At 48.0% G+C, this 16,430-nt stretch overlaps 1 protein-coding gene across 4 annotated transcripts in view; it reads left to right on the forward strand.

Moving 5' to 3' along the window:
- Arhgap44 (Rho GTPase activating protein 44) overlaps window positions 1–16,430 on the forward strand; it is a 153,553-nt gene that overhangs the window by 123,505 nt on the left and 13,618 nt on the right. For all 4 annotated transcript variants that reach the window (XM_055594478.1, XM_055594479.1, XM_055594481.1 and 1 more), the window contains exons 11-16: window positions 2,399–2,510; window positions 2,817–2,898; window positions 7,615–7,695; window positions 10,101–10,214; window positions 10,780–10,871; window positions 11,823–12,003. In XM_055594478.1, the coding sequence (XP_055450453.1) occupies window positions 2,399–2,510; window positions 2,817–2,898; window positions 7,615–7,695; window positions 10,101–10,214; window positions 10,780–10,871; window positions 11,823–12,003 (662 nt within the window). The remainder of the gene's footprint in view (window positions 1–2,398; window positions 2,511–2,816; window positions 2,899–7,614; window positions 7,696–10,100; window positions 10,215–10,779; window positions 10,872–11,822; window positions 12,004–16,430) is intronic.

A 16,430-nucleotide genomic window follows, 5' to 3' on the forward strand; every position in this document is an offset into this window, starting at 1 on the left:
TCTATCTATCTATCTATCTATCTATCTATCTATCTATCTATCTATCTGCCTGTCTATCTCTACCCCTTCCTTCCTTATTTCCTTTCTTTCTTTTCCTTCTTTTTCCTCTTCACTTTTTTTTTTAAAGGCAGAATCTTGCTGTATAGGCCAAGCTGTTATAGTGCTTGCTATGCAGCCTTGTTTTTTCCTTTTAATTATAGAAAAACTTACACAAAGATAAAGTAAGTCTTGGCCCTAGCCTCCTTGGTTCATCTCCACCTCTGCTGCCCCTAATCCTTGCCTTAGCTATTTAGAAACAGATTGTATCTGCTATAGTCTCATTATATGTTGTAAGCCACAACACTATTTTAGCATTGTCAGATACCTAGTTAGTATCAGTTGATGAACTGGCCTCTGATGTTCCCTGTCTTATCCCTGCCTCTCTGGTCTCTGCCCTTCCTGGGACATTCTACCTCTAGCTAGATCCACTTCCCCACCTTTTACCTTTTTTCTCCACTTTGCATCACCTCCTTTCTTTTACTGACAAATATGGCAGATTTTTATCAGCCTGGAAAAGAATATCTCCTTGAAGCCCACGGCAGCCTCCCATTCCTTTCCTAGCACATAGGTTTTGTTTTCTATTAAGCACAATTCCAAAAACCACTGTCAGTGTTCACTGCCTGCCACACTACTCCCTCCCTCCTCTCCTTATGATATTACTTTGGTCCCTGTCTTTGTTCCTTTTCTCTTGCTGTGTCAAAACACCATGACCAAGGCCCTTCATAAAAGAAGACTTTATTATAGAGCTTAGACTTTCAGAGAGTTAGAGTCCATGATGGTGGAGCAAAGGCATGGTGGCAGAAACAGCTGAGCTCACATCATGGCCCTCAAGCAGGAGGCAGAGAGTGCTAACTGGGAGTGGCATGAAGTTTATGAAACCTCAAAGCCACCCCTCCCCACCCCGTGACACATTTCCTCCAACAAGGTCAGGCCTTCTAATCCTTCCCAAACAGTTCTATTAGCTGGGAACTAAGTATTCAAACGTATGAGCTTCTGGAGGCCATTCTCATTTAAACTGCCACAGTCCCCATCTTGGAGCTCACTGACCTTCCAGGCCAAGTCCAGAGTCCATCGTGGTGGAAAGGCAGAGCTCAGAGAGGCAGGCATTGTGACAGGGGCAGGAAGCTGAGGCTTACATCCTTAACAGCAAACTTAGCAAACTCTGAGTGTCATGAAGCTTCAGAGCCTGCCTCCAGTGATGTCATTCCCCAGCAAAGCTGCACCTCCTACCCACCCCCCAAACAGTGCTACCAACTGGGGATCAAGAGTCAAATGCTTAAGCATATGGGGGCATCTATCATTCAAATCACCACATCTTCCACTGAGAAGGGACTTGGCCATGCCAGCAGCTCAAAAACTCTGTTGTAGACTGGGAATGTTTTCTTCAGAAGGAACTTGGAACTCTCAATTGCCGTGAAACCAAAGAGGAGTGAGAGTCAACTTGCTAGCTTGTTTTTCAGTCTGTGGGGCATCTAAAGTGGATTTCAGAAAGCCAGAGGGCTCTACACTTCACTCTCCTGGGCCTGGGCCTAGGCCTTCCTTCCCATCTTTGACTTGTATTCATCTTCTCTTCAAAACACCCCTGTCCACGTTGGTTTTACTGTATAATCTGAGGCTGCTCACATGGGCCTAAGTGTTAGTAATACCAAAGTGATGTTAAGAATGGAGCCTGGAGCGCTGCAGGCCGCCAGCACAGCCGCTTCTTCTCCAGACACAGATGCCAGCTGGTTCATTTGGTGCCCCCCAGTGTATGTGCAGCCACACACATGCTGTGCACATGGACTAGTGGTTCCCAACCATCACAGCCCCTTTGGGGGGGGGGGTCGAACAACCCTTTCACAGGGATAGCCTAAGACCGCTGGAAAACATGGGTTTACATTATTATTTAGCAGCATCAAAATTAGAGTTATGAAGTAGCAACAGAAATAATTATATAGTTGGGGGGGGGTCACCACAACATGAGGAACTGAGTGAAAGGGAAGGTTAAGAGCCATTGCCATAGACATTTGTTTTTCCAAGTTATTGGACCTTCATGTCTGAAAGCTCACAGGCAGATTCTCCAAGATTTACTTTAAGTATTATAGAACCAGGCACCTGAGAATCCAAGGTTCAAATCCCCAATACTTACGAAGTCAGTTCAGGGGGCCACTGGCAGTGACCCTAAAAACAGCATGGTGGACTACTGAGTCTGGAGGAGATGCCCAGAAAGAAGGCAGCTGCGACATCAGAACCTGGCAGCAGTCAGAATGCTGGGGGAGGGCGGTGTAGAGGGAAGAGCAGGTAGGCTTTCCATCGCTCCGGTTTAGTCTTGTTCCTTTGAGCTGCTGGCCATCCTCTAACCCCTTCGTCCTGTTGGTAGGGCCTCTTCCGGGTAGCCCCCTCAGCCTCCAAGCTGAAGAAGCTGAAAGCTGCTCTGGACTGCTGCGTGGTGGATGTGCAGGAGTACTCGGCAGACCCCCATGCCATTGCAGGTGGGCACCCTTCACCGATGAGCTAGGCCTCCCGGGGAAGGGACAGCAGGGGCAGCATTTGGCTCTGTGCCAAATATAGTGCCTCAGGTGTCTGCCTAGGACCCTCTTTCAGGACTGAGTGTTCTAATCATTGAAGAAAGACTACCTTAGTTATAGAGCTAGCTGAAGGTGAGATAATACTCAACTAATTGTTTACATGGGAAAACACTGATCTTGTGTTGGCCAAGAAATCATGTCCAAGTGGAGTAACGCAGGCTGATGCAGTTTGTCCTGCTGTGTTGTAACAGCTACTGTATTTATGCCCAGGGGCTTTGAAGTCTTATCTCCGAGAGTTGCCAGAGCCTCTTATGACCTTTGAACTCTATGATGAATGGATCCAGGCTTCGAAGTGAGTACATTGTGTTGGATTGTGCTGTGGGTTGGGATTATAGAGACCATACTCATCCCTCAGCATCTGTGGACCATTGGATGCTTAGGTTTCTTATACAAAGCCACCAGCATAGCATTTTCAAGAAGCTTATGCGTACTTTAAGCCATCCATGAATTACTTACAATACCTAATGCCATGTAAATTGTTTGTAGGTTCACTGAAGTGTCAGAGCTTGTGATCTGCCAGCAAGCAGCTGCCCTTCTTGCTTTCCATTAGGAAGGACTGTTGGCAAATGTTACCCAAATGTTTGGAAACGTACTGATGACACATTGAGGAAGGACGGAGGCTTTGCCCCATGTTCTGGGGCAATTAAGAAGTTGATAGAGCCACTCTGGCTACTAGGAAAGCTAGCTCTGTTGTTAAATGATGTAGGCAAGTTAAGGAGCTCTCTATACACTATTTCTTTCACTTTTTGAGATTATTATGTAATTACACCATTTTCCCTTTTCCTTTCCTGAAAAGATAAACACCCAACACTCAGTGAAATGGAATTCTCGAAGTGCCCCTATCTGTTCACATCAAAGAAGGTTCTAGAAAGGCCCAACTAGGCAATGGTAGTGATTTCTTTTGGCAAAGGAGCAAGACAAAAGTAGCCTTGGGTTTTTCCCATAGCGGTTACAGGGATATTTTGGCAACAATGAATTAATCAGGCTAAGGCATAGCATGTGGGTAGTGGGTGTGATCCGTGCCCCCAAGGATTGGGCTGAGGGAACAGGATTATCAGGCCAGCAGCCAATGCAGCCCACAGGCCAGGCAAGCCACAGATGGCGGCTCCTCGGTGCAGCTTGCCTTTGTAACTCTTGACCTGTACGTTCTTCCCTTGTTCTTGTGGGCTTCATTAGAGTGCGTTCTCTGTAGGTTGATAGCTATCTTAAGAAAATACAAACAACCATAGTGAGGAGATAGACAACATGGGGCAGGAGAATTGGCACCAGAGCCAGGATGGTGGGGACCAGGATAGAGATGATGCAGGTAGAACAGACGTAGAGGAGAAGCTTTTCTGAGAGCAGGTTGGGAGCAAAGGTGTCTGGATGGAGATGATTTCTGGTACTCCCTGGCCACGGGTCCTGGCCATACAGTTAGCTTCTCAGGAAGAACGCCAGAGGCTGTGGCAGATGGTCACCATCTGTCAATCGCCAGCACTTGGATGGACCTGTAAGGTTTTAGGGTGTGATGTGACGTGGCATCGTGAGGTGTACTGCTCAGTGGTCAAGCCAGGGCCGGCATTAGCATACTCCTCACCTCAGATCAGCATTGCTCATTCGACTTCCATTTCTTGAAACACTAGGAGCTCAAAGACACCCAGCTCAACTGGGTGAAGGCATGCTTACATGGGTCAAGTTAGAGAAGGTTGCCTCAAGTCAAATTGCCTAGTGCTGTTTACTTTCCAAAGTAGAACAAAGTCATACTACGGTGAAAATGCAGCCTGTATGTTTTACCTTAAAGGGGTGGGGGCAGGAGGGGTCTCAAGTTCCATGGTGCTGTTGATAAATGCTATCATCTGTTGAATGCACTGTTCTAAGCTCATGATCATTTTTAAACCATCTGATTTTTATAACCCTCTGAGGTGGGCTAGGCTGTTTACCCCCACTTTGCAAATGAGGGTGCCGAGGCGTGGAGTGGGGTTGGGGTAGCAACTTCCCAGCTCACACCCGAGAGTGGGAAATCCAATGAGCCCAGTCCCGGAGCTCATGCATGGAGCAGTGCACTTCATGCCTTTGTGGAACAAGACAGCGACTCTAGTGAGAAACGAGCACATATCCTTTGACCCAAACTGGCTTGTGTTTTTACTGGGCAGGGAGAGGATAACTTTTGATAAGAAACTAGAGAAGGAGAGGACAGCCAAGGTGGCACTGAGCATGCTGACAGACACCCTGGTCCCAGCTCACAGGTGGGTGTACACCAGAAGGAAGGCATGGTCCTCATAACTCCCAGACACTGAACCCTGGAAACACAAGGCCATGTTTCTGCCCTTGGATGATAAACATTTCTACTGCTGAAGATTCACAGGGAATGATAGGGCCTGCCTTCCAGGGTCTCATCCTCTAAGAAAATAACTTTCTGCAGTGGAGATGTTCCCCACCACCTGGAAGCATCAGAGCCTCTTGGTACACTTTCCAAAGATAGCAGGATCTGTGCCTGCTTCGCAGAGATTTGGACTGAACTGTTTGAGATTCTGTGTTTCCATAATCCCCAAGCTGCCAGTAAGATGACTTTGACCCCGTGAAGAGCCTAGGTTTCAGGAAGGATGACACTCAGCTGGACTCAGAACATTGCACTTTGGCATGATACAGCAGGATATGGCCAAATGTGGGACTTAGGACACCAGGAGAAAGGTGGTCCAGGAAAGAGAAAAGGCCAAATTACATGTCTCAACTAGTACCAGAAAAGCTTCTCTTCACAGTGGGAGACACTTAGTGCAAAAACTCACAAAGACTTATCAAGGGGCTGGAAATCAGCGCCTTTTGAAAGCGGTACCTGTGTCTGTATCAAACCTGCTCCACAAAGCTCAGGGGACATCAAGGAAGAAGGAGAAGGCAGGATGTGAGAGCTGGATATTAGGGAGGAGCCTCTGAAGTATGGCTTCCGGATGTGGTGTGGCCCTTGGACTCAAAACTCACTGCAGTTATGGCTGCTTTTATGAGACCTCATGACACTGAGCCAGCAAGACAGTCAGCACTACAGTGGGCTGAACTAAGAGCTCAGTGCGTTATAAACTAATGAAACAGAGTAGCCGTGGAGATGGGAGAGGAATATGCTGGTTCCAGAGGGACAGGATGGGTAGTTGAGATAGATGTGACTAGCATGTATTACACACATGTATGAAATAGTAAATAGAAATAAAATATATTTTTAAATGAGAGCTTATCAGGATAGTGCAGACTTCCTGAGACCAAGGTGGGAACCTGGTAAACTCAGTGCCTTCTTGGTAGAGCACACAGAGACCAAGGATGAGGCAAGTGCGAGCAGGGGTCAGAGGCCAGGAGACTATCCTCAGGGCAGGTACGCAGACTGATTCCTCTGGAAGGCTGTTCTCTGAGACCTCTGCCTCATGGATACCCTCTGCCACCCCTTAAATGTCAGCTCCTCAGAGAAGCTGCCCCTAGCAGCCTGACTCCCTCTGCCCTGTGGCTTCTGAGCCAGAAGAGCATGCTGTCTAGGTTCACTGATAGCTGATAGGTTAGGAACTACTCTGAGGGCTTCTTCCCAGCCCACAGCGCAGCTCTGGGCACAGAGAGACTCATTCTAATAATATATCTGTTGACTTACATTCCTCAAAAGGTCAGGAATCATCTGCCCTTTGTCAAAAGACAAATTCAACTTAAAAACCCAAAAGCTCTCATTTTCCTCTTTGTAACTGAGCAGGACTTGATTCCACAAAGCAGACTGAGTTCTTCCAGTGAATTAGGTGGGAGGGGTTGGCTTCATAGAAGGAAAGCCCAAGAAAAAGTGGTGGTTTTAAGGGGGTGATGCTGCCGGCTTAGGAGTACTGGCTTTCTAGAACTGGTTCCCGCATGACTGCTGTTTTAGGAAACGAGTCCCAGTTTTCCTAGTTTGCTTTGATTGTGTGGCTGGCTATTAGCCCGGCCCCATTACAGTGCGGTCTGTCCTACCGAGCCTACAAAGAAGCAGCCTCCCACAGACTGTACCTTAAGAGAAGTTGAAGACTGGGGGAGGACGTGGGGCCTGTTGCCTCACAAGGTGGCTCCCCATGGGACAGGGCGACAGTAGTGGTGGTAGCAGCCGCAATGCCAGCATTTCATGTCGGCTGAGAACCTTGCATAAAGCAGCAGAGGGCCGGGCACTTGGGTCTCGTTCCGGTTCAGACTGTTCACGCCAGCTCTGTGAGGCAGCTGTTGCTTATAGAGGTCAGAGTTGGCTGGCCAGCGAGCAGAAAGGCTGCTTTAAAGCCTCCCAGTCAAGACCCACATTGGTCAAGGTCAGTAGGAGGACCCTAGGGGCACCCAGCAATGACGTGAAAAGGTGATGGCCATACCTTAGGTGTGGACCGCACCCTGCTGCTGTTTACTCTTTAGATGTAACGCAGAAAAGATTCTTTTGGCGTCAAACTTTTCTTACCATGTAGGCCTGGATGAAGAGTTCTATAAAACTTGGTCCTATAAATAATGTTTCTAATTCTATGAGATTAGTAGTAAACCCATAGAGTAAACTGTTACATGTAACGGAAAACCTTCCTGCTAATGGAAGCACTGTGTTCCACTTCCTGAAGTGAGGTTTTGAAAGGTTGGTTTATTTATGCCTGAATAACTTATCTTAAGTTATCCGTTGAACATTTGGTTTCTGCCCGATATGGAGGAGTTTAATATGAGTAATGTCTGTTGAGCCGATCTGTATGTTGCAGTGTGCAGCAGTCAGGCTGCCCCAGCTGCTATCCTGTGTTTCCCAACAGCCCCAAAGCCTAGCTCCACAGCTGTCTAGCTTCTTGACCTCACTGTCCGCCCAAGACCTGTGATCCAGGCAGATCAAGTTTTGTTAAAATGGAGTAGCACAGGACTTAAGGAGAACATAGAAGGGAGAGTGATAACTGCCATGGGTATTTAATTGTAATAACTTGCAGTGATTGCCTCCAGTGTCTATGATAATGACTGATTACAAGGAACAGTGTTGCATCAATTTGTGTTCGACCCATGGCTTTTCCTGTCTGTTTCCCAGTATTCAGGAACAAGAGAAGAGACTTCAGGCTCTCTGGAATGCTTGTGAGAAGTTGCCCAAGGCCAACCATAACAACATCCGGTAAGTTGGGGAAAGTGGACTGGGTTTATGTGAGCCCAGCTCCCCAGTTCCCTGGATAAAGGCCATGGAGACTAGCATGCACAGGCACCCCGTGGGCCCCAAGGCACTGTTAGCATGCAGTACCTGTCTTCAACAGCCTATGAGCTAAGGCAGAGGCATGGTGCTAAGTTTTGCTGCCAAGGGACAGAAGCCACATGTCACCAGGGGCTACCCAACAGCCATTGGCTAATTCTGATGTTTGTTTTTCAGTTTGTGAAGAACAAGGAGTGCTGTGTGCCATCTTACAGTGTCTGAGATCCGTAGACTTCTAGGAGAGGCTCACCTGCTGTGGGGCCGAAGGAGGCAAATATGACCTTGAGCCAGTCACAGGCAGGGCAGTGAGGGGGAGAATTCCACCATCCATCTTTTCTGGGAGCCATGTAGCTCCCTGCTGCCTCTCTGCAGCAGGCCCTTCCCCATAGGCCCTTGGCTTCTGTTCCTTGCCTTGCCCATTTCTCCCTTGCTTGCTTCCTCTCCTCCCTGTTTCTTAGGATGCAGATTTCTCAGCTTCCGCTTCTGCTTCCATCTGCCTGATGATTCCAGTTTCCCTGCTCAAAGTCCCTAGAGCGGTGGTATGGCTGCTGCTCAAAGCACTAAGCTCTGAATCACCATATGATGTGGCAGCTCCGCTTCAGAGCGTATGCCCAGAGGAATGGAAAGTGGGGACTGGAGATTTGTGCACCCGCATTCACAGCAGTGAGATTCACAGTAGCCAAGAGTAAAAATAACCCAAGTGTCCCCAGGCAGATAAATGGGTAAATCCAGTATGGTGTGCACATACAGTGGGATTATTGTTCTTACAGCAACATGGACTAAAAGATTTGTCTCCATGTGTATGAGGCGCTGGGAGTAGTTGGAGTCACAGGTACTGAAGGTAGTTGGTGACCAGGGCTAGGCAGTGGAGAATACAGGAGTCTTGATATGAGACGGACAAATGGTCCTGGCAAAAGGTAGATGGTCATGAAGGTTGCCTACCAATGTGGATACAGTGCATAGTATATCAATATACAAACGTAAACTGTAGGCACATTTTGTTAAAATCTGTGTTTAAAGGTGTCCTGATACAAGTCACATAGGTACAGCTCACTCTACATTGGTAACCTCAACCCTCGGCCACTGGCAAGGATCCAGGTCAACTGTTCTCAGAGATCCCACACCCTGGTCCAGTCCTAGAATGCTTCTTGGAGGGTAATCAGGAGAGGCTATGGGTAGAGCTGGTACAGGAATAAAGATGGTGACAACTCCACAGCACTCCATCCCCAAGGCTGGTGCACTGCCTGCTGGGCTGCCAGAAAAGGAGTTAAAATCCCCCAAGGAACTTTGTTTGTTGTGACCCAAGGGTTAGAATGACAGCTAGGAGTCCAGAAGAAAACACAGCCCCGGGGTCTCTAGAGAGGACAGGGATATTCTCAGTGTGGCCTGCTCACGCTGTTTTTAGGGGTGTTTACCTTGTGCTCAGCTTCTTCGTCCTCGTCTTAAACACTAACATTATTGAGATATAATTTGCACAACACTGTTGTCTTTTTAACGGTGACAGTTGGGATTTAGCCTTCACTCACAGAGTTGTGCACCTGCTGATAATGTCTGGATGTGTGGCATTTTTATCACCCCCAAAAGAAACCCAGTTTCCACCAGAGCCATTCCTCACCAGCCCCAGCCCAGCTCAGCAGCTACCCATCTCCTTCCTTGCCCTTTCCTCTTCTGGATATTTCACGTGATGAGGTGAAACTACAGAGGCGGTCTTCTGTGCCTATCTCCTTTTGACTGCCATATTTCCAGGGCTCACCCACATGACAGCAAGCGTCAGATCATCTTTCCTTTTATTACACCTTTATAACATTCTACATAAACCCATCCACTCCTTGAAGAGCATCTGCATGGTCTCGGCTCTGTGGATACTATGAACGATGCCTCTCTGGGTGTCTTTTCTAGCAGCTTGTGCATGGGCGTATTTCTTAGGGTAAATTTCTAGCAATGGAATTGCTGAGTCATGTTCTATCTTCATTGGCTCTTTCCATGAAGCCCGAGTCTATGGATAGTCATGGTCACTGTGGTTACACAGAGCAGATGAGAGGTGACAGGGTGCAGTGAGAGATACACCTTGACCATCCTGTACCTGTACAAGGACAGATGGAGCTTTTTACCAGTTGTTCGTTTGTGAGGCTCTAGGTGGTGGAGTTCTGGGCCTCTCTGCTTGGGGAAAGAGATCTAGAGCTCACATTTCCTGATGTGGGAGTTAGAGGCTGCTGGGTCCCTGAATTTCCTTATCAGGAACACTCTACACGAGTGGGGTTTCTATTCAGTCCTGCAGGACTATGGCTGCTGTTGAGCCCTGGTTAAAACGGGCTCTTCTCATTGCCTTTCAGATACTTGATCAAATTTTTATCCAAACTGTCTGAATATCAGGATGTAAACAAGATGACACCCAGTAATATGGCAATTGTCCTGGGACCCAACCTTCTATGGCCACAATCAGAGGGGTGAGTACAGGAAGGAGAGCCTCCCCCTCCCCCCCACAGGGTGCCAGGCATGGGCTTGCAGCACAAGAGGCCTAAGCCTGAATCATCTCAGCCTGTTAATTTCTCTTGTGGCCTACTCCTTCTTGTGGTCAGGAGGAACCTCCTATACGTCTTCCTCACTGACAGGCTCAGAGTTACAGGTCTGAGTAAGGTCTTCTGTGACTAACCTAAATCACTGTGGAGGGTGACAGAGGAGGGAAAGGGACATGATGGCACCAAGCAAAGCAAGCTCTGTTGGGCCCTCTGGAGGCCTTCATAAGAAGTCCTCACATTTGGACTTGAAAGGGTGAAGGCCTGTCTGCAAGATGCAGCAGAGTTGAAAAGCGGACATGCTCCCCTGTGCTGAGAAAGCACTTACGGGTACTGTGTGGTAACCAGGGGTGATCTTGTTCACAAAGCTTCTGGGAAGCAGCTGATAGACCTGGTCCTGCACAATTCCAGGCCAGGGTTCTTCCTCAAGCTTAATGCCCAGATGACTGTGGGGCCATCTCCCTGCCTCAGCCGCTAACCCCTACTCCACTTGCAGGAACATCACGGAGATGATGACTACAGTTTCACTGCAGATCGTCGGCATCATTGAACCCATCATCCAGCACGCAGACTGGTTCTTCCCTGGGGGTACGCTTCAGCACCCACATATGGGGGACAGAAGGGCAGGGGTAGGGACAGGAAGGTCAGTGTGAGCTTGAAGCCGCGAAGCCGGGGATACACACTCAGGCTCTGGACGGCTTTGTGCACACTCCTCCTGCACTCAGCTCTGTAAGTGCACCAGACACTGGGGTAGAGTCTCTATCGCTATCGTCGAGAAGTCCGTCACCCAGGCATCCATGCGCTCTGCTAAACCTGTCAGTGGATTTTGCTGACGTAGCAAGTACACTGTGGTTTCGTCACGTCTACAAGATGTGGGAAACTCATCCACAACGCAGTGTTCCGTAGCTCCTTGCTTTCCAAATGCATAGGGGGCTGAGCCTGATGGGTGTGGAGGGAGGTGGGGTTGGGGCATCGGAGTACTTCAGTTCAGGGCCCAGACATCACCTGGGTGCTACCCTCCCACTGACTTAAATGGTGTTGAGTTGTCCCTCAGCATATAAAAGCAGGGCTCTGGGGCAGTGAATTGCTTTTTCGTGCCTAGTTCAAAATTAGGCACTTGAGGCAGCCTCCTGCAAGGGAATTTACAAAACATTAGGAGCTATAGAAGCGTCAATGCATGCATGCTTCTATGGCGATCATAGTGTGGAGACAACAGTTGTAGCAATATTTGCTAAAACAACAACACGCCGATCCTTTATTTACATTGTGCAGTAAATGTTGAGGATGGGCCTTTAGCTGTCAATAGCCACTAACTCATGTGAAGACAAAACGTTACTAAGGCCGGGATCCCAGCTTCGTGGCTCAGAGGTCAGCAGTCTCTGCAGTGGCTGCTCAGTATGCTGAATTGATACCAGTAGATTAGCTGGTGTAGACCGTGAGGTGAAGTTTCCTAAAGGCAGCACGAGGTGTCTCTCCTGTCCAGCCAGGGTGTGTGTCATCCATCGCAAGGTCACATACACTGGTCCTCTCTCCCTGCAGAGGTAGAGTTCAACATCACGGGCAGTTATGGGAGTCCAGTCCATGTGAACCACAACGCCAACTACAGCTCAATGCCCTCCCCAGACATGGATGCTGCTGACCGGCGTCAGCCAGAGCAGGCCCGCCGGCCCCTCAGTGTCGCCACAGACAACATGATGCTGGAGTTTTACAAAAAGGATGGGTATGAGCCAGGGTCCCTTCTTCAGCGTTGGCATGTTGGCTTGGGGGAGGGTGTATTTAAGAAAACCAGAATTGACAGGAGGGCTGTACTTATGGCTCCTGAGATAGCTGGTAGCAACTCCATCAGGACCTCGTTTCTAGATGCTTTCATCTGTGCTGTCTGGGACAGGTTCCTTTGGCCTGCTTTCCTTTGGGCCAGAGGTAAGTACAGCCTTCTCAGCTGACCTGATCGACATCAATATGATTAGTTCTCAGCAAATAAAGAAATATTGGTCAATGAACCGAATTTTTTTAAAATCCTAAGCCTTATTTATTAATTGTTTTATTTATTTTGAGACATAGTCTTATATTAGCCCAGGATAGGCAGGGATAACCTTAAACTTCTAATCCTCCTGTTTCCACATCCCCAAGTACTGGGATGCTAGGTTTGTGTGTATCCACATACATGGCTTTAAGCAGTGCTGGGGATTGAACTCGGGGTTTTGCGCATGCTAGATAAAGCCTCTGGCAGCTGAGCCACAACACAGGCCCTTAAGCTCTTTATCTTGACTCAGGGTTCGCTGATCTGTAGCCACAAGTGTGGCCCAGTGGCACAGCTCAAGCTTTGCATATGTGAGGAGAATTCTCAGGCCTATAGAATTTCCAAAAACCCAACGTGTATAAATGTGTGGCCATTCCTGCCTCTCACTGGCTTTGCTTTCACTGTAGACCTGTTCGACTGCCCTCTCGAGCGGCTTCTTCCCAAACACAGCAGCTCTGACAAATAACTTTCTCTGAGAGGCTGAAGAAACCCCCGTCCTAGAAGCGGCCTAATCATTCACGCTTTCAGGGAGTTTTCAGGGTCTGCCTTCCTAAATGCAGTTCAAACATACCCAGCTCAGTGTGTGAGCGTGCGGAGGAGCTCCATGCTCCTATTAAGTCAGTTTACAGAATGTCTGATTACACAATATGGTTGCTCAGTAAGCAACAGAGGCATAAGCAGGTTATATAATCCACTCCAGTGAGTCATGGTGAGCAGCCACCCAGTGACATCAGAGACTGTGCACAGATGGGAGGCCAGCCCCTGGAGGCGGTCAGTACACCTGCTACAGGGGTGGGTCAACCATGGTCTGCCGAGCCAGTCCATTAAGTGGACTGTGATTAGGATTTACCTACTTCCATACAATCCCATCAGGGTGGGCATGTGGAGCATCTTTTGGAGTATCAGAAACTCAGATGGTAGGAACTAAAGCAGCCAACTTTCCCTTTCCTCCAGGAACCAAAGGCAAATGCCAGAAGGGGTTGGGGGACCCGTGGAATAGTGAGAGTCAAACTGTCCCTCTTCCTTCTGTATGAGAGTTGGCACTGGGGACTGAAATTGCAGAGGAGCCCAAAGCTTGCATCCTGTGATGTGTGTGTATGTGGGGGAAGGGGGCAGTTATCTTCAGTGGCTTACTGTCCCTGCTTGTGACCTTATTCCACGGAGATAATGTGTGAGGTGCATGGGTTTTCCCCGTATGTAGTATGTTTGTGCGTTGTTCACTATCTAGCATGGAAATAGAAAACAGAAACTCTCAGGTACTCAAATGTGGAAGAGAAAAAGTAGCAAAGGTAGAATCTGAGGGAGACAGAAAACTGGAGAGCACACATTGGACGATGCTCTTTGACCTCATTCTAAGGAGTTCCCATGGGACCCTTTGCCAAACTGTCAGGATGCCCTCACGGGTAGATGCTGGTGCTGGCTGAGCCACAAGAGCACAAACACCTCACTGGGCTCTTCCAGGTCTGCTGGCCAGTGTACAGGTGTGGTAGAAGCTTGTCCGATGGCATTTCAAGGTGATGCCACCTCTCTGGTGAAGTCCTGTTGCTTCGGAACACTGGAAATGAACTGTCCACTGTGTGTGCTGTGCCGATCTGAAGTGGGGGTCTGTGGGAGGCTCCGTTTGTATAGGCACTTCTTCCAAGCCTGATCCCCAGGCCCCACATAGTGGAAGGAGAGAGCTAACTCTCACAAGTTGTCCTCTGACCTCCACACATGTGCTGTGTACATTTGCACACATACAATCAAAATAATATTTACACTGTCTACCCTATGAGTCTATGTATACTGCAAACTGCAATACGAGAAGTAAAATATATTGTGTGTGTGTTTTTAAATTTGCATTCCACAGAATACAAAGCGGAAAACATAGTTTAAGCTAGCCCTTAAATCGCTGTCTCACAGGGCATAGTAGAAAGCCATGTACCACATGGTAACATCTGGGCAATGGCAACTCACATGTATGACTGTCTAGGAGATTATGTCATCTAATGATGCCACAGCCTGCATGGTTTCTAAGTACACTCTGATGTTCAGACAGAAATGAAATTGCCCAGTAACAGATTTCTTGGTATGATGGTGGGCAGTTCTGAATTTTGAAAGAAAGAGGAAAACATTGTATATCTATTGAGTACCAGCAGTGTTCACTAATTCTTGATATCTGTCTCCATTTCTGAGCTTTTAAGATATCTTGAGAAAAATGTTAAAGTCTTTAAGTTGCCCATTGAAATGTTGACACATTAAATAGATATTGAAGGTTTTTGCCCAAGATAAAAAGAAAATGTAAACATTTTCCTAAAACATCAGAAAGAAAAACTGGGTTAGATAAGCTGGATAAAATTGGGCAGAAGTAGGAAGTCTCCCATCAGTGTCAAGAGCATCCTTTGGGCCAGTGGCTTCTAAAGGCCGACTGTTTTTCACAGGTCTGGTCATGAAGCCTTTCTGATTCATAATGCTGTAAACAGAATGCCTTCAGTGAGTCACCGGTCAGAGTCAAGAGTTCAGAGCTGTGGTTTTCATCATGATGGCCACCCATAGACATTGGGTCCAACTCTGCATCCTGTATATAGTACTTTATTCGGGGGAGGGGCAGTCTTTGCAGCAGTGATTAGAGTAAGGATTTTGGAGTAGGAAGTTGAGCTGGCTTCTCAGTGGTCCCTAATGGAAGGAAGACAGGGAACTTCATTTCACTAGAGCTGTGAAGGTGGAGCTGAGATTTGAAGGTTAGCTGACACAGAAATAGAATACATGTCTCCTAGAGCCCCTGAAGGGACCACAGCCCTGCTGCTGAGGAATGGAAAATAGTGATAGAGAATCTAGAATCTGTTTCCAGAATTGTGTGTGTTTGTCTGGCACGTGCCAATTTTGTAGTGTCTGTATAGTAGCTGCAGGAGCCTAAAACAACCAGTATACTGCAAGCTGCCAGTGAATAGCATTGTGGGAAAGATGGCAGCAGACGCTTGAGTTGTTTTTGCTAGTGCTGGTGCATTAGTGGCCTTCAGTGGCATCTGAGCTGGCCATAGTGGTGTTCTTGGCTGAGAGGCAAAAGGCATGTTCTGGAACTTCTGAGACTAGCCCTGTTGGTTCCCCTTGTGTCTCTGGGAACACTCAGTCTTGGAATGTAGCTGGTGCAGAGTCCAATCATCCCCTGGAGAGAAACTGAGGTCCCAATGGGATCTGTCCCAGGGGAACATACAGCTGGCAGCCAGCTCAGTCTACCAGCTCTGTCACCAGGGAGTCTCAAGATCAACCATGCTTTTGAGTAATAGACACACACACACACACACACACACACACACACACACACACACATTTGTAAGATAGCAGAGCAGTACACTGGGGCTAGAGGGATAATGACAGTTAAGAGCACTTACTGCATTTCCAAAAGTCGTGAGTTCAATTCTCAGCGTGGTTGGCTGGCTCACAACCACCCTTAACTCCTGTTCCACAGGATTCAGTGCCCTCTTCCGGCCTCCATAGGCTCCCTTAAGTGCTACACACAGACAGAAGCACATACATATGAAAAATAAATCTTTAGAGTAGTGGCATGCCTGGATCCACTTTTCTGCCACAGAGGAATCCTGACTAAGCCTTTTCCTTGCCTCTTTATCTACACTATGCCAGAGTGTTTGAGCTAACTCTGCAAGTGCAAAATATTCTAAAGCAGAACTGGCCAGATGCCTGAAGCTCATTAAGGGTTCTCCGTAACTTATGAACCGTTTTGTAGGCAGCAAGGTTGTATCCCTTCATAGCGAAGCCCCCTGTCCTCTGTCAGTTTGTTCTCCAGTGAACCTTTCAGCCAAGATGACAGTCCTTATCCCCGCCTCCTCTGCCCACCTGCGGTCCAGAGCTGAGCACTGAAAGGCACAGCTGTGGTAGTCAGATCTCTGCTAGTGTAACTGAATGCCAGAGACAGTTAACTGAGGTGGAGGGGGGATTATTGTGGATAATAAACTGTTGCTTGGCCCCGTTGCCCTTGGATGTCAGTACATTAAAAGTTCACAGCAGAGGAAGCCCAGAGAAGGGAAGAGGAGGGGTCCCAAAAGCTTCTTCTAAGGCATGCCACTGGTAACCTAGCATCCCAGCTTGTCCTAGAAAGAACCAGCTCCTAATGGTGCCATCATCTCCCC

This window comes from Psammomys obesus, unplaced genomic scaffold (genome assembly GCF_907164565.1).
Source record: "Psammomys obesus unplaced genomic scaffold, mPsaObe1.curated_primary_1811, whole genome shotgun sequence".
Classification (NCBI taxonomy): domain Eukaryota; kingdom Metazoa; phylum Chordata; class Mammalia; order Rodentia; family Muridae; genus Psammomys; species Psammomys obesus.